Consider the following 23,108-nt stretch of genomic DNA (forward strand, 5'->3'; position numbering starts at 1 on the left):
TGGTCTAATGAGTCCAAATTTTAGATTTTTGGTTCCAACCGCCGTGACTTTGTGAGATGCAGAGTAGGTGAATGGATGATCTCTGCATGTGTGGTTCTCACCGTGAAGCATGGGGGTCCTTTGTGGGGGTACTTTGCTGGTGACACTGTCTGTGATTTATTTAGAATTCAATGCACATTTAACCAGCATGGCTACCACAGCATTCTGCTGCTATATGCCATCCCATGTGGTTTGCGTTTAGTGGGACTGTCATTCGTTTTTCAACAGGACAATGACCCAAAACAGACCTCCAGGCTGTGTATGGGCTATTTGAAGGAGAGTGATGGAGTGCTGCATCAGATGACCTGGCCTCCGCAATCACCTGACCTCAACCCAATTGAGATGTTTTGGGATGAGTTGGACCGCAGAGTGAAGGAAAAGCAGCCAACAAGTGCTCAGCATATGTGGGAACTCCTTCAAGGCTGTTGGAACAGCATTCCTCATGAATCTGTTTGGGAGAATGCCAAGAGTGTGCAAAGCTGTCATCAAGGCAAAGGGTGGCTACTTTGAAGAGGTTACTACATGATTCCGTATGTGTTATTTTATAGTTTTGATGTCTTCACTATTATTATACGATGTAGAAAATAGTAAAAAAAAAAAAAAAACCTGGAATGAGTAGGTGTATCCAAACTTTTGACTGGTAGTGTACATATATATATATCTACAGTGCCTTGCAAAAGTATTCATCCCCCTTGGCATTTTAACAATTTTGTTGGATTACAACCTGTAATTTAAATGGATTTTCATTTGAATTTCATGTAATGGACATACGTAAAATAAAATAAATGACCTGTTTAAAAAAATTCTAAAAATATATAAAAGTAAAAGTAGTGTGTGTATATGTATTCACCCCCTTCGATATGAAGCCCCTAAATTAGATCTGGTGCAACCAATTACCTTCAGAAGTCACATAATTAGATTGCAAACAGATGGACTTTATTTAACTAAGAGTCACATGATCTGTCACATGATCTCAGTATATATACACCTGTTCTGAAAGGCCCCAAAGTCTGCAACACCACTAAGCAAGGGGCATCACCAAGCAAGCGGCACCATGAAGACTAAGGAGCTCTCCAAACAGGTCAGGGACAAAGTTCTGGGGAAGTACAGATCAGGTTTGGGTTATAAAACAATATCAGAAACTTTGAACATCCCATGGAGCACCATTAAATCCATTATTAAAAAATGGAAAGAATATGTCACCACAGCAAACCTGCCAAGAGAGGGCCACCCACCAAAACTCACGGACCAGGCAAGGAGGACATTAATCAGAGAGGCAACAAAGAGACCAAAGATAACCCTGAAGGAGCTGCAAAGCTCCACAGCGGAGATTGGAGTATCTGTCCATAGGACCACTTTAAGCCGTACACTCCACAGACCTGAGCTTTACAGAAGAGTGGTCAGAAAAAAAACATTGCTTAAAGAAAAAATTTGAAACCACGTTTGGTGTTCGCCAAAAGGCATGTGGGAGACTCCCCAAACATATGGAAGAAGGTACTCTGGTCATATGAGACTAAAATTGAGATTTTGGCCATCAAGGATAACGCTATGTCTGGCACAAACCCAACACTTCTCATAACCCCGAGAACACCATCCCCACAGTGAAGCATGGTGGTAGCAGCATCATGCTGTGGGGATGTTTTTCATAGGCAGGGACTGGGAAACTGGTCAGAAATGAAGGAATGATGATTGGCACTAAATACAGGGAAATTCTTGAGGGAAACCTGTTTCAGTCTTCCAGAGATTTGAGACTGGGACAGAGGTTCACCTTCCAGTAGGACAACGACCCTAAGCAAACTGCTAAAGCAACACTTGAGTGGTTTTAACGGAAACATTTAAATGTCTTGGAATGGCCTAGTCAAAGCCCAGACCTCAATCCAATTGAGAATCTGTGGTATGACTTAAATATTGCTGTACACAAGCAGAACCCATCCAACTTGAAGGGGCTGGAGCAGTTTTGCCTTGAAGAATGGGCAAAAATCCCAGTGGCTAGATGTGCCAAGCTTATAGAGACATACCCCAAGAGACTTGCAGCTGTAATTGCTGCAAAAGGTGGCTCTACAAATGATTGACTTGGGGGGGGGGGGGGTGAATAGTTATTCACGCTCAAGTTTTCTGTACTTTTGTCTTATTTCTTGTTTGTTTCACAATATAAATTATTTTTCATCTTCAAAGTGGTAGGCATGTTCTGTAAATCAAATGATACAAACCCCGAAAAATCCATTTTAATTATAGGTTGTAAGGCAACAAAATAAGAAAAATGCCATCTATCTTATCTATCTTATCGGTCTATCTATCATATATATGCAGGCCAAATGATTACACTTTATGTTAGGCTTCCAGTCTGAATAGTTATGATTTTCTGTGGGTGAGTCCAGATCCCCTCAGAGTAGCGCGTGTGGTTCCTGACTGGGCATAGACACCCTCCTAGGTGTTTGAGTTATAAGTGTTGGGGTGTTGAGATAAGAGAGGTGAGCCAGCAGATTGTGAGGGTATGTATAAGTGTGGGGAGAGGCTGTAAGGCAGAGATCCTACAGCCACATAACAACCACTCTTTATCTAAATGCAGCAGAGCAGATGGATGAATGTTAGAGTGTGGGAGAGTGGAGGAATGGGTGTCTGCCATGACTGTACATGTGGTTTTCTAGTTTGTGTGTGTGTGTGTGTGTGTGTGTGTGTGTGTGTGTGTGTGTGTGTGTGTGTGTGTGTGTGTGTGTGTGTGTGTGTGTGAGAGCAGGAGGTGTCACACGACGGGGGGAAGAATCCAACACACCAACATATGGATACACCCTCAGACTAACCGATACTCTTCTTCAGGCTTGACCACCCACCTGTTGGGTTTTCTCTTGTCCAAGAAGATATGAAATATTCTATATTTGTGGACTTCATGGACCTCCACTTTGTTGATATCATGGCTAACAGAAAGAGTGAGAGACAAACAAATATTGAGTGGACTTATTTATTAGATTTCATTGAGGCTTGAGGGAGAGAAAAGGATCGTTTGGGTTTAGGTTACGCCAGACATTTGTTATGTCTAACAATCATCTTTATTATTTAATACATTATTAAACACTCTTATTATTTTTGCACTCATCCATTCCTCTAGCTTTAATTAAACAATGATCAGCGGCTACCAAGCCAACCACCACATTGTTTGGAGTCCTTTGCCATTGCTGTGGAACAGCAGTCAATTTCTGATTAGTGCGTAGTGAATTCCCGTGAAATGCGTTTCCCAAGCAACAGCGAGATAACATGACTTTTACGCTTATTGTTGGAATGAGACCAAGGTGCAGCGTGGTAGGTGTACATTTTACTTTTATTAAAAATGACACCGGAAAAAAACAACAAAATACAAAAATTAACGTAAAGCTGTATGCAGTGCAGAAAGCAACTACACACAAACAAGATCCCACAATCTAAGGTCCCCAATCAGAGACAACGACAAACAGCTGCCTCTGATTGGGAACCATACTAGGCCAACAAAGAAATAGAAACATAGATTTCCCACCCTAGTCACACCCTGACCTAACCAAATAGAGAATAAAAGTGATCTCTAAGGTCAGGGCGTGACAGTACCCCCCTCCCCCCCAAAGGTGCGGACTCCAGACGCAAAACCTGACTCTGTAGGGGAGGGTCTGGGTGGGCATCTAGCCTCGGTGGCGGCTCCGGTGCGGGACGTAGACCCCGCTCTGCTCGCGGATCCGCCATCTTCGGTGGCGACTCTGGTGCGGGGATCATCGCCGGAAGCTCCTGACCGTGGATTGCCGCCGGAGGAACCGGACCGTAGATCATCGCCAGAGACTCCGGGCCGTGGATCGTCGCCGGGGACCCCGGACCGTAGATCATCGCCAGGGACTCCAGACCGTAGATCTCCGACCGTCGCTGGAGGCTCTGGACCACCGACCGTCGCTGGAGGCTCTGGACCGCTGACTGTCACTGGAGGCTCTGGACCGCCAACCGTCGCTGGAGGCTCTGGACCGCAGACCGTCGCTGGAGGTTCTGGACTGGGAACTGTCGCCGGAAGCTCTGGACTGGGAACTGTCGCCGGAAGCTCTGTACTTGGAACTGTCGCCGGAAGCTCTTGACTGGGAACTGTCGCCGGAAGCTCTGGACTGGGAAGGCGCACTGGAGGCCTCGTGCGTGGAGCCGGGACAGGTGGCACCAGACTGGTGACACGCACCTCAGGGCGAGTGCAGGGAGCAGGCACAGGACGTACCTGACTGGGGACACGCACTTCAGGAAGAGTGCGAGGAGCAGGCACAGGACATACTGGGCTGTGGAGGCGCACTGGAGACCTGGTGCGTAGAACCGGTGCAGGATATACTGGACCATGGAGGTGCACTGGAGGTCTGGAGCGTAGAGCTGGCACAACCCGTCCTGGCTGGATACTCACTTTAGCCCGGCAAGTGAAGGCACACTGGGCTGTGAAGGCACACTGGCGACACAGTGCGTAGAGCTGGCGCAGGATATCCTGGACCGAGGAGGCGTACTGGAGACCAGGAGCACTGAGATGATAAATTCTAAATTATACTCAACCATGATATTGACTGACTGAGCCTCTGTATGACACCTGCCAGCAGAGACAATTGCATATTATATACATGTAATATACTGGGCCAGTGAGCATGGAAAAGCAAAACCATGACTAAGTAAACGTGAAAGTCACGTTTACAGTAAAATACTACTTGAGTAAAAGTCTTAAAGTATTTGGTTTATATATACTTAAGTATCAAAAGTAAATGTAATAGTGAAAATATACTTAAGTTTGAAAAGTAAAGCGTTTGTGTTTAGTCCGCCAGATCAGAGGCAGTAGTAATGACTAGAGATGCTATCTTGATAAGTGCATGAAGTGGACCATTTTCCTGTCCTGCTAAGCATTCAAAATGTACTTTTGGGTGTCGGGGAAAATGGTATGGAGTAAAAAATACATCATTTTCTTTAGGAATTTAGTTAATTAAAAGTAAAAGTTGAATAGTAAAGTACAGATAAGGTAAAGTACAGATACCAAAAAAACTTCTTAAGTAGTACTTTAAAGTATTTTTACTAAAGTACTTTACACCACTGGCATTAAATTATAACATTGCAGCTCAGTGCGTCTATAGACATGGTGCGTTTAACGTGACGCCGGCCTTGTTCTGCCATGCCCCATATCACTCTTCATATGCACCAATATTAATATGAACAGCCGTAGTCAGTACTCCCCACCGTCACCTCCCCTCCCTATACAACTATATCACTGCCATGGAGCCCAATTGAGGTCTATACATTTGTGGAAAAGAGCTTCTGGAGGCCTGGTCTTTGTATTGATTTTTACTAGCCTGGCTTATTGGTTTATGAAATCTTAGATTTCCTCTGACTCCTTGTCCAGATGGATGGAGAGCCTGGCCAGGGATGGAAGGAAGGAGCTGCTGTATTTCCCAATGCAGTTTGAAAATTGAAAATCAAGTTATTGTTTTTTTTTTCTTCTCCTTTCTTTCTTTCTCTTTCCTCTTGCAGTCTGTCAGCAGTCTGTCAGCAGTCTGTCAGCAGTCTGTCAGCAGTCTGTCAGCAGTCTGTCCTCAGTCTGTCTACAACTGGGATGATTTGAGTGTCACAGTGCAATTATCTCAGAGACACATCTCTCCTATTAGCCACACTAAACTGAGATGTGTATGTGGTTAACCCTTTTCATGGCCCTGCTTCTGCAGCTCAAGCCATTCTGACCACTGCAGCTAAAAAGAGAATTCAGACACCCATTACATGAGAATGAAAGAAAATACACGTTTGCCAAATGAGAGGGTATAAGGTGCTTATACTGTAAAATACCCGTAATATTAGGTTTCCAGTCATTTGATATATTTGACCAGAGCTCATACAAGTACCCAATAAGAATAGTCATGTTTGGACAGAAATTAGTATTCACATTAATATTCACTGAAGCATGTAACATTTGCATAATGCTATTGGCCAAATTGGAATTTCATTGCTTATCTGCTAGGTTCCGCTTTGTGTGGTAGTTAAAGAAAACTGTATCACATTCTGTTATCACAGCTCCTATAGCAACAGTTATTTCTTTCAGCTCTAGGGCTTTTGACATTTTCTGACTGACTCAATATCAGGAATTGTACAAGCATGTGTACAAGCTCCATATGTACGAGCAGCCACCTGCTGTGTTTTAAAACAAGTGTTGGGTTTATGTAGATTTGTTTTCGGGAAAGATACAGAAAACAAATGCAGGACCGAAACACTTTATTACCTGAATCTCAATGCGCACAATAATTATTCAAATAACACCAAAAGACCCCGGGGAAGATATGTATTTCATTTTAAATGGCATATTAAATGAATGTTTTAGATTACTCTGCGATGAGATATCACCATAAGTCATCAATTACAGTACAGCATCATGATGGTAGGGAAGATTTACTATTTGGTTTCTTCCAGCTCCATTTCCACATGACTGTTTCAGTCTCTCTACTGTTAATATAAATGTAAAACTATTCATGCCAACTTCACACTATGCACAGTCATTTTACACCATAAGTCAATCAGAGTGAATTTCAATGCAAAGGAATGCAGAGGCATGTAAAGAGTCTCACCATACATTACGCAGTGCCATTGCAGCACAAAGGAGGCTTTTCCTACTAGTGGCTTTCTCAATGTTTATACCACAGAGCACTTAACATACCAAAGCAAAACTTCTCATTGGACTCAAAGTTTTTCGTCAGTCGACTTGAGATCTCACCAGCAGTAACCTAAAGGCAGTCTGAGATAGAGAGGTAGACATCACATCTATTTTGAGCTCACCTATCCTGCCTTGTTGCCAACAGGGAGAGAAGGCGGAGAGAAGCCAGCAAGCCAGCCCTCTGTCAGAGAAGAGACAGTTCATGTTGATGGATGTCTTATGGGCACTCTGGAACACTCCCACACAGTCGACCACTGCACTGCCTCCAGTCTGTGTGTGTAAAGCTGTAGCACCACCCCTTATTTACTGTGGGCAATGGATCCAATTGGCCCGCAGTGGCGAGTCCTGGAGAGCTGCTTATGATCTGCTGTGAGTGGTTGCTGTGGCAACAGTGAATGCAAAAAAACGACGCCTGATGAGGTCCCGGGGGGAGCGCTTTGAGACGAGTCGCCGTGTGCTGCATTCTCACTCACTCACACACACATGCAAACATGCACACTCGCACGCGCACACACACATCAACAGCATCACTCATCCGAGTACAAAGACAGCAACAACGATCTTATGCAAGTCTTTATCTCACATCTCTCTTCTCCCATTTAGCCACTATCACCATGGATATTTAATGTATATTTCAGCAGATATCACCTTGACAATTCATGTTGGAAGTCTCCCAAAGCTGCAGTGTGAACCTAATCAAATCAAATCAAATCAAATCAAATTTATTTATATAGCCCTTCGTACATCAGCTGAAATCTCAAAGTGCTGTACAGAAACCCAGCCTAAAACCCCAAACAGCAAGCAATGCATGTGAAAGAAGCACGGTGACTGGGAAAAACTCCCTAGGAAAAACTCCTGAGAAAGGCCAAAAACCTAGGAAGAAACCTAGAGAGGAACCAGGCTATGAGGGGTGGCCAGTCCTCTTCTGGCTGTGCCGGGTGGATATTATAACAGAACATGGTCAAGATGTTAAAATGTTCGTAAATGACCAGCATGGTCAAATAATAATAATCATAGTAATTGTCGAGGGTGCAACAAGCACGTAATGTGTGGTTGTTATGGCATTGTGTATATCATTGTAAAGTGTGTTTGTGTTGCATTATTCACCTTTTTCCTCTGAATTCCACCACCCATAGGACACCATCATATCCCTCAGGCTGTCAAAGGTCGAGTCTAATTGAAATATTTTCTTCAAGATGGCCGCCAGTGCATGACATCTCTGTTCAATTATTTCCCCTCTCTTTACTCTGCTTGGTTTAAGTGAAATACTACTTAAAGGATAAACAATTTGAAACCAAAGCATGTTGCTTTAATGAGCAAAGCTGGCAACTAACTGTCCCTGATTGTGTCACTGTGAATATCTTTAGAAGACGAGCTCAGACTATGAGCAACCTCGGTGCATTCAGCAAGGCACAACGTTGTACAACTTTCAGATAGCATGTAGAGATATAGCATGTAGAACAAACATGCCTCTCTGACATGTAGAATAAGGAATCATATCAGCTCTACTCATGACATTTCTATCTACAGTGTTTCCTAATGTTTGGATACTGAACATGGCCCTCGTGACTGTGTTTAGGGCCAAACGCTGATGGGATGAGGCACATGTCTCACTGTATGAGACTGATGCTGGATTTCCATACATTTCTGACAGTGAAGTGGCCTAATATGTGGACCTTTACACACACTCAGCATTAATCAGTGTTGCCTGAAGGCTAAAAAAAGAAAACCCTCAACACCTCAAGGCTAATCAATAAATAGGTATCTTCTGCCACCGTCTGGTCAATGTGTGTATGTACTGCACCACCGGGAAGCTCACCCTTTTGCAGACCAGTGTTACTGTGCAGCTCCCTGCCTAGACACTCACATATCTCTGGTTATGGGTTGAGAAAAAGGTGTCATGATAGTCAAGTATGCTGTTACAGTACTATGTATGACCAAAGTGCATTGAAATAGCACAGGCTTAGATGGCACCTACTGGTTTACTGACTCTACCTGTCAAATGAAAAATAACTCACTTCTAATGAGTTTATAGTCTCCATCTAGTGGCCAAGAGTATGAAATGCATTGGTTTATGTATTGTATGTAAACCCTGGCATGAATATGGACCTCAACGTAATATAATACATTTACCTCAATATAAATGGTAATCCAACAAAAATAAACATCCGTATGACAATTTCTAACATTTACTTTTATTGTAAAGGTGATATATTCCAAAATATTAATATGTTAGAGGAGCAGAGGAAAAAGAGACGTAAAGACACGTAAAAAACATCTACACAATACTTTGGTAAGACCCTTGGGTGATATTGTTATCAAAAAATCCACAGCAAAAAAATAAAAATGATCTTATAATAACAATGCACAAAATCATAGAGATTTCCATTGCGGTGTGTCTACATGAACAGCTGAGTAAAAAGTCATACAGGAGATTTCTTGATCCTAGAAACATCTTTTTTTCTGAAGGATTATAAAATGCTGGAATGGCTGGGTAACTGTGCTTTAAGTTCTGGGATAATATACACTACCAAAGAGGATACTACAGGATATAGCCTAACAGTACTATCTCTTATTAAATCAATTGGTGTTTTCATCATTATTATTATTCAAGAATATTATACCACAACAAGTTTACAGTAATCTTGCAGAAGAATCCTATATGTAACAGAGCTAGTTTATTGTACACACAGAGGAAAATCAGTCAGGTTCATCAGATGCTAGGCGTTATTTGGGGAAGCCTAGATCCTCTCTCAAAATGGCTGTTTGTTTTAGGCTCGAGAAGAGACCAAGGGAATTCCATCCTTCCTTCTTGTAAAATAACCCATGACAATTGACCTTGAAGGATGGGTCATTTCAGAATTTGCCAAACTCTTTCCAACCTCTGACTAGAGGTGTATACAGAACCAGTGTACCTTCCCCAGTCTAGAATCTTCAATCCCCAATCTAGAATCTTCACTCAGCCCTGGATTAAACCAAGAGAGATTAAGGTCCGTGCCAGCCCTAAACAGAGTGCATTGGATCATTGAGTGACACTATGCCACCTCACACTCTGTCCCATAACCAACTTGCCCATAGGCACAGATCTAGGATCAGCTTACAATCCCCAAACCTAACCTGAACTGTCATAGGGGAAAACAACTGAGCTCACACCAGTGTTTATGGGCAACCTCCACCCACTCCGTACCCATCCCATCCCCGTCCTGCCCACCTTGGTCCATCTAGCAGGGGTACACGTTACACGCTCGGATCTCCTTCCTGTCCTTGCAGCTGGGGAGCTGGGCGCTCTTAAGCCTCTTCTTGGCTGTCATGAGCCGCTCCTGGATCCCCCCGCCACACAGCTTGGTACAGTCCGTCCAGCTGGACCACGGCCTCATCTTACAGCCTGATGAGAAGGAGAGAGAGAGATTGTATACATTTTCAATGACAATTGTTCCTTGTTAAAGAATAGCAATGATCATATTGAAAATACTGACTATCAAAACTGACTGTGATTTAGTTTTCTATTAGTACATTTACATGCACACTAATGCAATATGCACACTAATGCAATATTAAACTGATTATGGCAGTAGGCAGATTATTCAATAGTCATGTAAACAAATTACTCTGCTCATCTTAATCGGGGTAAGGTCAAAAGAAGTAAGCAATTATTAGGACATGTAAACACCTTAATCGGCGTGCCAGCGGTGTATTTGATCTGTGAATGTGATAGCACCAGCCTAGTGAGCCTCCCTCTTTAGAGCGAGTAAAGTGTGTTCGGAACAACTGAATGTACATGTCTTAGAAGTAGTTTTCACAAACAAACTTTATATGTCCCAACTCAGAATCAAATATGCTTCCCACAAATAACATGTTCGCTGTGGTAGAACTTAATTTTTTTTTTACATTTATCAGAATGTCATCAGGTAGCCTGATTTCAGATGTGTCCACGTTCTTCTTGCATTGCATGTAAACATTTTAATCAAACTATTATATTAACCTGACTATCCACAATAATCACATTATTGTGTGTATGTAACCGCACTCTATGATAATGACTATAACACTGCTGCTGACAATGGTTATGGTGGTGATAATGAGGCCTACCAACCTGGGTGTTCAGCAGGTGACGTGGTCTCCTCCCCCTGTCGACCCCCCTGTTTGCTTCTCCTCTTCTCCCTCGCCTCCTTGCGTCGTTTCTTCTCGTCGCTGTTGACCTGACCCTGGCCACCGCCGCGGTTACACTTCCTGATCTTACACTTCTTCCTCTGTACTGTCTCGGGACACGAGTCCCCTCCGAACTGAGGCTCCAGCTTCACCATGCGTGTCCTTATCATGTGACCTTTACCACAGGATTTGTTACACTCAGACCACTCTGTCCACTCTGACACCATACAGTCTGTCGCTGTACAGAGAGAGAGAGAGAGAGAGAGAGAGAGAGAGAGAGACAGAAGAGAGGGGGGATGAGAGATAATGATGAGGGGGACAGGGTGGAGTAAGAAAGGTGAAGAGTTAATATGGGAAGAAAGCTTGTAGATACACCTCATGACTTTGCATTAACGTTCCTTGTTCTAAACATAACACATTATGAATGCCCTGGAAACAGATTCTCTGACTTATGTCCATAACGAGAACATTCTTACGAACTGCAGGGATGATTAGGGCTGGCCAGAATAATTCTGCCAGCTTTATCCCCTCACTAAGACTGAGGGAAGACCAGTTAACAAGCTTTTTCACCCCAATACAATGACTTGTGTGCCAAAGTTAAAGATGGTTATTTTTGCCTTTTAATCCCTTTCTTCACAATACAGCCCTTAAATTAGCTCCCTCATTTTCAAGGGAACAGGAGAAAGGAGAGGAGAAAGAGTATTTTCCTATGGTAATGTGTCTTCCAGTCCTGTACCTGACTAGAATATACAGTTCAAGTCGGAAGTTTACATACACCTGTCATGACGTTGGCCTGTGGGTAAGGTTTATGACCCCCCCCCATAAATACCTTTCTCCCTTCCCCTCTCTTACTGACCCTACTGAAGGACTGCTGTCCTGTTAAATATAGAGAGTCTGGGAACATCAAACAAATGGGGAAAGGAACCATATTTACATAATAAAACCAGTTGGAAATATGCTTGATAACGTAATGAGTATGGAGGTCAGTTCATTGTTATCTGGGACATTATGATTGATGACAGGACGACATAAACTGTACCTGAGAAAGTATACACCCTCTAGTTATCAGAGTCACATGGAATTGTTATGCAATTGAAATGTTTGATATTGAAATTGTTTGTTAGGAGATTAAATGTAATTTTAGCTTCCAAATGAGAGAATTGGGTTTTCATAAGGAAAGTGCCCTGCCCGATCAGTGGCCCAACCCTGTGAAGAGACATGGGGTTATAAACGATGAAACACCTCCTTCCCCCCTCTCCACTATATAAGCCTTTGACGAAAGATAACCAGTATGTTCCAGTACGGGAGGTCTGCAGCCTCTACGTTAGAAGGACACACATATCAAGGACAGAACTAAGCCAACCTCGGCGTGAGCTTTGATGGCGAATGGTATGAACTTTGAGCTTATTCACTACAGAAGTGATACTTCCTAGCCGTTGAGTTAGCCGCTGCTAACGTGGGCTAGGAAAGGACGGGCGACGGATCCAGTCTAACAAACAGACAAAGATACCACCACGTATCCAATTTACCACCATTGACATTCTTCCACTACAGGAAGATCTGTTGGCCAACCCGGCCAGCATCTACGACCAATCTACCGAAGCGCAGCTCAGAGTAAATATTTATTGCATTTTCCTTTTCCAAATGGGCGGTAATTTAGAATGCATAAGATAATGTATTTACGATAGCATAGCTGCTGTTTCTTTGTTCCTAAGTCTTCCCGCTATTTCATTCAAGCCCAACCCCCTTTCCTTTGTGTAACCAGCTTTCATACAGGTTCCGTTCACCAGGGGTGAATTCTGTATGACATCATTGTATTCTGTGTATTTGTAATTCTGTGTGTTTAGTTAGGTATTTAGTAAATAAATAATTAAACCCAATTTTGTATTGCTGATTCAACTTGTTAGCCAGGGTTCGTGAAGATAACCAAGAATTGACAACTTTCATTATGAGACTGAAAATAAGATAAGGATTAATATTGACTGCTATCGATGTAAAATATTACTAAGTATTTTAAGAGTTTATTCGGAAGATAACGGCTCTATAAACGTTCTTCTGTGGTGCCCCGACTTTCTAGTTAATTACATTTACATGATTAGCTTAATCAGGTAATATTAATTACAGAGAAATAATTGTATAAGTTAGCATGTCATATCACTTAATCCGGCATAGCCAAAGACACGACACACCTTAGCCAAATACATTTAAACTCAGTTTTCACATTCCTGACATTTAATCCTAGTAAAAAATTCCCCGTCTTAGGTCAGTTAGGATCACCGCTTTATTTTAAGAGTGTGAAATGTCAGAATAATATTAGAGAGAATGATTTATTTCAGCTTTTATTTCTTTCATCACATTCCGAGTGGGTCAGAAGTTTACAAACACTCAATTAGTATTTGGTAGCATTGCATTAAAATGTTTAACTTGGGTCAAACGTTTTGGGTAGCCTTCCACAAGCTTCCCACAATAAGTTTAGTGAATTTTGGCACATTCCTCCTGAAAGAGCTGGTGTAACTGAGTTGGGTTTGTAGGCCTCCTTGCTCACAAACACATTTTCAGTTCTGCCCACAAATTTTCTATAGGCTTGAGGTCAGGGCTTTGTGATGGCCACTCAAATACCTTGACTTTGTTGTCCTTAAGCCATTTTGCCACAATATTGGAAGTATGCTTGGGGTCATTGTCCATTTGGAAGACCCATTTGCGACCAAGCTTTAACTTCCTGACTGATGTCTTGAGATGTTGCTTCAATATATTCACATAATTTTCCTACCTCATGATGACATCTATTTTGTGAAGTGCACCAGTCTCTCCTGCAGCAAAGCACCCCCACAACATTTTTATTTATTTATTTTTTATTTTATTTCACCTTTATTTAACCAGGTAGGCAAGTTGAGAACAAGTTCTCATTTACAATTGCGACCTGGCCAAGATAAAGCAAAGCAGTTCGACAACATACAACAACACAGAGTTACACATGGAGTAAACAACATACAGACAATAATACAGTAGAAAAAAATAAGACTATATACAATGTGAGCAAATGATGTGAGATAAGGGAGGTAAAGGCAAAAAAATGCCATGGTTGCAAAGTAAATAAAGTATAGCAAGAAAAACACTGGAATGGTAGATTTGTAGTTTGAAGAAAGTTCAAAGTTCAAATATAAATAATATGGTGCAAAGGATCAAAATAAATAAAATAAATAAATACAGTAGGGGAAGAGGTAGTAGTTTGGGCTAAATTATAGATGGGCTATGTACAGGTGCAGTGATCTGTGAGCTGCTCTGACAGCAGGTGCTTAAAGCTAGTGAGGGAGATAAGTGTTTCCAGTTTCAGAGATTTTTGTAGTTCGTTCCAGTCATTGGAATGATGCTGCCACCCCCGTGCTTCACGGTTGGGATGGTGTTCTTCGGCTTGCAAGCCTCCCCCTTTTTCCTCCAAACATAATGATGGTCATTTTGGCCAAACAGTTCTATTTTTGTTTCGTCAGACCAGAGGACAATTCTCCCAAAAATACGATCTTTGTCCCCATGTGCAGTTGCCAACCGTAGTCTGGCTTTTTTATGGCGGTTTTGGAGCAGTGTCTTCTTCCTTCCTGAGCGGACTTTCAGGTTATGCCGATATAAGTCTCGTTTTACTGTGGATATAGATACTTTTGTACCTGTTTCCTCCAGCATCTTCATAAGGTCCTTTGCTGTTGTTCTAGGATTGATTTGCACTTTTTGCACCAAAGAACGTACATCTCTGGGAGACAGAATACGTCTCCTTCCTGAGCGGTATGACGGCTGCGTGGTCCCATGATGTTTATACTTACGTACCATTCTTTGTACAGATGAACGTGATACCTTCAAGCGTTTGGAAATTGCTCCAAAGGATGAACCAGACTTGTGGAGGTCTACAATTTCTTTTCTGAGGTCTTGGCTGATTTATTTTGATTTTCCCATGAAGGTAGGCCTTGAAATACATCCACAGGTACACCTACAATTGACTCAAATTATGTCAATTAGCCTATCAGAAGCTTCTAAAGCCATGAACTCATTTTCTGGAATTTTCCAAGCTGTTTAAAGGCACATTCAATTTACTGTATGTAAACCCACTGGAATTGTGATACAGTGAATTATAAGTGAAATAATCTGTCTGTAAACAACTGTTGGAAAATCTACTTGTGTCATGCACAAAGTAGATGTCCTAACCGACTTGCCAAAACTATAGTTTGTTAACAATACATTTGTGGAGTGGTTGAAAAACTAGTTTTAATGACCCCACCTTATGTGTATGTAAACCTCCGACTTCAACTGTATATAACCGATTAAGGCTTAAATGTGAGAGCATATGGGCACTTCTGGGTTCCAATGGAGGAGCAGCTTGAGGAAGCTGTTCCCTCTCATATAAACCAGCTAATACCCCACCAGGGTATTCTCATGATAACACTATCTGGGAGAGTTTGGGCTGGAGATGAGTCTATGGGCACTCCTAACGCAGATGTCAAACCGATGTGTACACACTAACAAGCCAAGTGTGTTTTAAGTGTGTATGCATGTGGATATGATAGGGAGAGTATTACAAGCAGACAGATGTTAGGTTGCACAATGAAGATACTAAATCAGCATTATTATGAATTACACATGTGCAGAACTGTTTCTTGGTGTGTCCACACATGAATAAAGTAGGTTCGCTCCAATGTGTGTGTGTGTGTGTGTGTGTGTGTGTGTGTGTGCGTGTGTGTGTGTGTTCCTTACGACACTCTGGCAGCATGCACTTCTCCACCTGCTCCAGGTCCTCTGTACACTCTCCCAGCTCCACAGGAGACTTGAGCACACGCTGCCTCGTCCGCATGCCCTTCCCACACGTCACACTGCAGTCACTCCAGTCAGACCACGGAGACAGCATACAGGGGATGGTGTCTGTGCCACAGGACCCACACAGAATCAGTGTAACATACAATGTCTATCTGATTTCATGTAGTTGGCATTTGTTGTGGTGTATGTAAGTGTGCAGGTGTGTGTACAGATGAGCGTGTGTGTGCATGTGTATGTTTGTTTGTATAAGCCTGCTTATGCTTATCTGTGTGAGTGTGAGTGCGTGCGTGGGAGTATGTGTGTGTGAGTGCGTATGTGTGAGTGCGTGTGTGTGAGTGTGTGTATGTGTATGTTACTCACGACACTCTGGCATCATGCACTTCTCCACCTCCAGCACCTCAGCCCCACAGATGGAGCCGTCTGGTGGAGGCATCTTCACCATGCGTTCCCTCCTCTTCATGCCCAGCCCACAGGTGGCACTGCAGGAGTCCCACTCACCCCACTCTGTCACCAGACAACTGTTGGGGGCTGAAGAGGGGGAGGGGGGGATCAGACAGTTAAGAGGGGAAAAGGCAGAGAGGGGGAAGGGAAGCGGAGGAGCGAATGAGAAGGGGAGAGGGAAGAGGGGAGGGAGGGTGGGAGAGAGGAAGAGAAGGGGAGTGGGTGTGTTCAATGGGAGAGACAGAACTTAATCCACATATGCATTACTTTGTCCTGTAATCACGCATAATTATACATCATCCTAATAGTTTGAACAGTACATTTGAATAATTTAGCAGATGCTCTTCCACTGTGAATTGATGCACACAATGGAGCCTCATTTATCTACGGCATAGAAATACATAGATTTGTTTGTATGAAAAGTACATACACAGATTAATCAAAAGTTTCCTATACCTCGGAAAATGTTTGTTTACCTGATTAAAAACAAAAACTTTGGTAAATGCAGCAATGTTTGTGATAAATGACTTTGTGAACCCTTGATTTTAGGGGTTAAAGCTACTCACTGCATTCCTCGTTCACAATACACTTCTCGTTCTCCTCAGTAGGCAAGGTACACACAGAGCCATCGTCAGGGAACTGCTTGACATAGCGTTCCCGGGACCGCAGGCCCATCCCACATGACATGCTGCACGGAGACCAGGTGATCCACTCTGACATCGTGCAGGTGGACCCTTCTGAGAGGTCAGGGGCAAAGTGCAGAAGGTCACAGTCAGTTATGGCATTTGAGTTGCATTCAGGATTTTAATGTCCTTACAGTGTTAGTAGCTACATCACACTTTATATAATCAACCAGTGTATGATGCATCTACATCATAGGACCTTCTGTTAGTCTCATTTATCATAATAAGACAATAGGAGACTATGATCATCTATGTCAGCTCATGGCCATTACAAGAGCTTGTACCAGTACGCCTGTACCCACAGTGTTACACAAGAGCTTGTACCAGTATGCCTGTACCCACAGTGTTACCCAAGAGCTTGTACCAGTACGCCTGTACCCAAAGTGTTACCCAAGAGCTTGTACCAGTACGCCTGTACCCAAAGTGTTACCCAAGAGCTTGTACCAGTACGCATGTACCCAAAGTGTTACCCAAGAGCTTATACCAGTAGGCGGCCTGTACCCACAGTGTTACCCAAAAATCTTGTACCAGTACGCCTGTACCCAAAGTGTTACCCAAGAGCTTTGAAAATGCATGAGCTGTGAACACATTTATGCAACAGACATGTTTCTCCTAATTTATAACAACCCCCTGCTGTTGTTGCATTATGTTCCGTTGGGAGGGAGGCAGGATAAGAATCGTTCTGGGTGAGACTCACATGGATTTATATCTAAACCCTCCCTCTCCAGACTGAAAGACTCATTAAGCTCTGCTCAATAAAGAAGCTCATCATTAATAAGATGAGAAAATCATTAATTAATCATTAATAATAAGCAAATCATGAATAAGAGCCCCGAATAAGAGCCCATGTGTGTGTGTACAGGACCCGTACACACACACACACACACACACACACACACACACACACACACACACACACACACACACACACACACACACACACACACACACACACACACACACACACACACACACACACACACACACACACAAATACCCAAGCATATTTTATTATTCATTAGTCTTTCACTGCAAGCAGCAAAGACGTGATGCCCCCTGTGTGTATTCTCATAACTTGTTATATGTCTTTTAATAAAGCCTTAGTATCCACTGTGGCCTCCCAGCAGCTTTAGCCCATTACACATTTTATTGGCTTGTCTCAGAAACACAGTGTCCCCCTCACCTCTATGCTGCTACAACTTTATTGGCTGAGCTACAAACGAGCTGGGGGCTTTATCGATGACCCAACACCAATAAAGACCTGCAGTAAACCAGATTTTACCTTTCCCTGTCTGACTCTTTGCAATAACCTATGAAATGCTAACAAAGATGATGTCCACACTAATAAAGCTCCTAGAGCTCATACAGGGACTTGGTAGGATGTTGAAGTTTGTTTTTAGATGGGTGTTTATACACCAAGACAGCAACAAGAAATACACATTTCCAGATTGTATCCTAGATTGTATTGCACTATATGTGTTCATGTCAATATATATTTGTGTAACGGGGGTGGTTCGGTGAACCACGTTCACGTGTTGAGTAACATTGCCTGAGACAAAGACTTGTGTTAGCTCCCTGAGCTAATATATCGGCTTTAGCTCAGGAGGCAAACACAGTCTTGTAAATCTGAGGTTAACCTGTGTTCGAAACCCCGCCATGTCTCATGAGCTGCCTAGTACATCCAACATACTGACCCTCGTCGCTGCAGCCAGGCCCCATGCAGGGCTCAAAGTCCTGGGTGTGAGGACAGGGTACACTGAGGTCCAGCTGGGCCTTCAGCATCCTCTGTCTCATCCTCTTGCCCTTGTCACAGGTGGCTGAGCTGCAGGCTGACCAGGGAGACCAGTTGGAGTAGATACACGTCTCTGGAGTGTCGTCTGAAGGGAGGGAAAGTGGGAACGAGAGAGAGAGAGCAAGACAGAGAGAGAGAGAGAGTGGGAAGGGAGGGGGGAGAAAGGGTGGCAGAGGAGGGGAGAGAGAGGGCTTAGAGGAAGAGAGAGGGGTGGGGAGAGAGAGAGAGAGAGAGAGAGAGAGAGAGAGAGAGAGAGGAGAAAGACATTAATCAAATGAAGGGCACAAACACAAACGTTCAAAGTCATAACTAGTTATGTGTTTCCTCAGGTGTGTGTTGAGTGCCTAAGCCTCTCCTCACTAAGTGATGTGCTATTGAAACATTCATCTGACTCAAATCAAACATCTCTGTCCCTGGGACATGTTAAGGAGCGAATATTCACTTGGAACAATCTCAACTGCAGCCTTACTGATTTATTGAAAATGCCACTACTGATCAAATCTGCTTACGATTCCATCTGTGCAGCATTCCCATGAGAGAGAGAGAGAGAGAGAGAGAGAGAGAGAGAGAGAGAGAGAGAGAGAGAGAGAGAGAGAGACATGGAGGACGATTATGCTGAGCTGGGTTAACTAATTCAACTGTTTCTCAAGCTCTGGTTCTAATCTCCCACTCCTGGAGATGGGCAGAGGGAGAATGAGAGAGAGCGAGAGACATGCCTTTCTCCTCTCTCTTGCTTATCGCTCCTCTGTTATAACCTTTGTTGGCAGAGTTGGGGAGATACAGGGACTCAGAGGGGAGAGAGAGATAAAGAGAGACACAGACCTTCCTCTTTCTCCTCCTGGGCGATATCAGCCACAATGTCATCCACGTTATCAGGCACGACGTTGCACTGCTCTCCCTGCGGACAGACAAACACAGGCCTGCGTTGTGGAATACATACTACTCTGTTGTGATAAGATCCTCCGTTTGCCTCTGGCGGCTATCAGACAGAGAAGGGGGTAAACAGGGAGGTCAGCTGATGCATCCTCTCACCTTTGCTGGTGCTCACAGATACACGTTGTTGCTATCTAGCTAGCATATTTAGTTAATTAACTTTCTAGCGAACGGGGCTGTGATATGGGGACATGCTGATTATGGCATTCAGCTGTCATAACAACAGAGGTCCGCTTAGGTCAAGTGACAAACGATCAGAGTGATAGGGTGTGTGTGTGGGGCTGGGGGGGTTGCTGTGTGTGTGCGATTCCAAATCAAATCAAAGTTTATTTGTCACATGCGCCGAATACAACAGGTGTACACCTTACAGTGAAATGCTTACTTACAGGCCCTAACCAACAGTGCAATTTTTAAGTAAAAAATAGGTATTAGGTAAACAATAGATAAGTAAAGAAATAAAAAACAACAGTAAAAAGACAGTGAAAAATAACAGTAGGCTATATACAACAGCGAGGCTATAACAGTAGCGAGGCTATATACAGGGACCGGTTAGTCGGGCTAATTGAGGTAGTATGTAGGTATGGTTAAAGTGACTATGCATATGGGGTGGCTGGGGTCTATTACAATTTTTAGGGCCTTCCTCTGACACCACCTGGTGTAGAGGTCCACTACCCTCTGTAGTGCCTTGCGGTCGGAGGCCGAGGAGTTGCCGTACGAGGCAGTGATGCAACCAGTCAGGATGCTCTCGATGTTGCAGCTGTAGAATCTTTTGAGGATATGAGGACCCATGCCACATCTTTTTAGTTTCCTGAGGGGAAATAGGCTTTGTCGTGCCCTCTTCACGACTGTCTTGTTGTGTTTGGACCATTCTATTTTGTTGGTGATGTGGACACCAAGGAACTTGAAGCTCTCAACCTGCTCCACTACTTCGCCGTCCATGAGAATGGGGGTGTGCTCGGTCCTCCTTTTCCAATCATCTCCTTAGTCTTGGTTACGTTGAGGGATAGGTTGTTGTTCTGGCACCACCCAGCCAGGTCTCTGACCTCCTCCCTAAAGGCGGTCCCATTGTTGACGGGGATCAGGCCTACCACTGTTGTGTCTTTGGCAAACTTAATGGTGTTGGAGTCGTGCCTGGCCACGCAGTCATGGGTGAACAGGGAGTACAGGAGGGGACTGTGCACGCACTCCTGATGGGGCTCCAGTGTTGAGGATCAGTGTGGCAGATGTGATGCTACCTACCCTCACCACCTGGGGGCGACCCGTCAGGAAGTCCAGGATCCAGTTGCAGAGGGAGGTGTTTAGTCCCAGGGTCCTTAGCTTAGTGATGAGCTTTGAGGGTACTATGGTGTTGAACGCTGAGCTGTAGTCAATGAATAGCATTCTCACGTAGGTGTTCCTTTTGTCTAGGTGGGAAAGGGCATTGTGGAGTGCAGTAGAGATTGCGTCATCTGTGGATCTGTTTGGGCGGTATGCAAATTGGAGTGGGTCTAGGGTTTCTGGGATAATGGTGTTGTGAGCCATTATCAGCCTTTCAAAGCACTTCATGGCTACGGATGTGAGTGCTATGGGTGTGTAGTCATTTAGGCAGGTTGCCTTAGTGTTCTTGGGCACAGGGACTACAGTGGTCTGCTTGAAACATGTTGGTATTACAGACTCAATCAGGGACATGTTGAAAATGTCAGTGAAGACACCTGCCAGTTGGTCAGCACATGCCCGGAGCACACATCCTGGTAATCCGTCTGGCCCCGCAGCCTTGTGAATGTTGACCTGTTTAAAGATCTTACTCACGTCGGCTACGGAGAGCGCCATCACACAGTCATCCAGAACAGCTGATACTCCCATGCATGCCTTAGTGTTGCTTGCCTCGAAGCGAGCATAGAAGTGATTTAGCTCGTCTGGTAGGCTAGTGTCACTGGGCAGCTCACGGCTTTGCTTCCCTTTGTAGTCTGTAATAGTTTGCAAGCCCTGCCACGAGCGTAAGACGAGCGTCGGAGCCGGTGTAGTACGATTTAATCTTAGCGCTTTGCCTGTTTGATGGTACATCGGAGGGCATAGCAGGATTGTGCTTCAGTGTGTGAGGATCAATATATTGATAAAGACTATGAGTAGATGGAGAGATTCTAGTTGAGTCTGCCAGGCAGGATGCTGTGTAAATGCTATAGTCCACTGACATTTAATTCACTGTTCAACACCTGTTCTCTTCAAACTGCACCTATACAACTAACATCTATATCTACAGCTGTGTTGACCCACAACATCTTCAGTTAGACACTGGAGCAATGCAGAGGGAGTTAAAATTAAGTTACTTTCTTCTCAGACTGAAAAATATGTCTCTTCCTCTCAGTGTCTGAAGCTTTAAAGTTGACATTTCTAGTTCAGTACACCAATATGTTCCATTGTACTGTTTGTTTACCTTCTCATTTCGAATCGTATACCGAAACAACGTTATGAACACAGGCACATAATCAAACGTTTGTAACCGCTTTGAGATCTTAGAGCGAACCTCAAACAATGCCTTGATGTGCATGAAATCAGGTTGTGTTGGTGACAGCTGGAGGGAAAGAACACGAGGAGTGAGTAGAGCATGAGACAGAAAGAGGATGGAAATAGGAATTGAAGTGAGCAAAGAAAGAGGATCAAGGCAACAAGTTGGAGAGATGTAGCAGCCAAAGGAATGGAAGAAATGGAGAGAGATGATTGGATGAACAGACCTTTCGGGCGATGCGCTCCACTACTACCCTGGCCACGGGGGTGATGGCGCCCCCCTCAGGGTCGTAGAAGGGGCTCTGGGGGTGGTCCAGGCTAGTCAGGGGGCGGATCTTCTCCTGAGGGACTGTGGGCTTGTTGGGAGACTGGAGGTCAGAACACACACACACAAATGAAGAGTCAACATAGATACATGACTTTGCTTCTCATGTCAATATGTGTTCCATTGTAGTATTGAGGAACAGTGTCATGATATCAGTGATAAAATATGTATTGTAGATAACCTTGAAAGGTTGCAATAGGTCTCTTCATGTGCAATACGGAGGTATACAACACGTCTATAATATAGTCTTGTCCCAGCACAAATAACATACGACCTCCTAAGACTGGCAAACCTAGACTATACAAGTCACAAAGCCACATCCACTAAAACAACATGAATCCATAGATCTGGGTCAGGGATACTGTGGGTTATGGGGTTATGTGGTGAAACTGTTGTCATTAGTCTGCAGCAAACGTCTGCTAGCCAGGGGCTAACACAGCAAACACAGCCACATGGCTTCTGAAGGCACAACACTGGAAAACAAGCCATCCACTAGCCATCCACTAGTCTGAACATGAAGGGTTGACATGTAACTTCGTAAAAGTGCTGTTGTGATCAAAATCTTTCACACCTGTGAACTTCTGATTCAATTACAATGTATAGAATGTGGTTGCTACATCACTACATACATCCTACTGTTTCACACCAGTGGAGAGCAGAGTCACACAGTGAGAGAGAACACCACAGGAGGTTACCAGGAGCTGTTTTAACAACTCCAAACGTCAACTTCAGGCTTCCTGAAACAACAGAGACCACTAAAATATATAGACACAGTTCAATAATAAAACACTATACAACCTC

At 43.7% G+C, this 23,108-nt stretch overlaps 1 protein-coding gene across 2 annotated transcripts in view; it reads right to left on the minus strand.

Moving 5' to 3' along the window:
* Positions 1–8,876: 8,876 nt before the first annotated feature.
* LOC115203187 (spondin-1-like) overlaps positions 8,877–23,108 on the minus strand; it is a 148,360-nt gene continuing 134,128 nt past the window's right edge. For both annotated transcript variants that reach the window (XM_029767627.1, XM_029767628.1), the window contains exons 9-16: positions 22,210–22,350; positions 19,388–19,463; positions 18,468–18,650; positions 16,657–16,827; positions 16,010–16,177; positions 15,590–15,754; positions 10,797–11,090; positions 8,877–10,088 (exon numbers count right to left, since the gene is read on the minus strand). In XM_029767627.1, coding sequence (XP_029623487.1) covers positions 9,925–10,088; positions 10,797–11,090; positions 15,590–15,754; positions 16,010–16,177; positions 16,657–16,827; positions 18,468–18,650; positions 19,388–19,463; positions 22,210–22,350 — 1,362 coding nt within the window. In that variant the 3' untranslated portion in view covers positions 8,877–9,924. The remainder of the gene's footprint in view (positions 10,089–10,796; positions 11,091–15,589; positions 15,755–16,009; positions 16,178–16,656; positions 16,828–18,467; positions 18,651–19,387; positions 19,464–22,209; positions 22,351–23,108) is intronic.

The sequence above is a fragment of the Salmo trutta genome, chromosome 12 (genome assembly GCF_901001165.1).
Source record: "Salmo trutta chromosome 12, fSalTru1.1, whole genome shotgun sequence".
Taxonomy (NCBI): Eukaryota; Metazoa; Chordata; class Actinopteri; order Salmoniformes; family Salmonidae; genus Salmo; species Salmo trutta.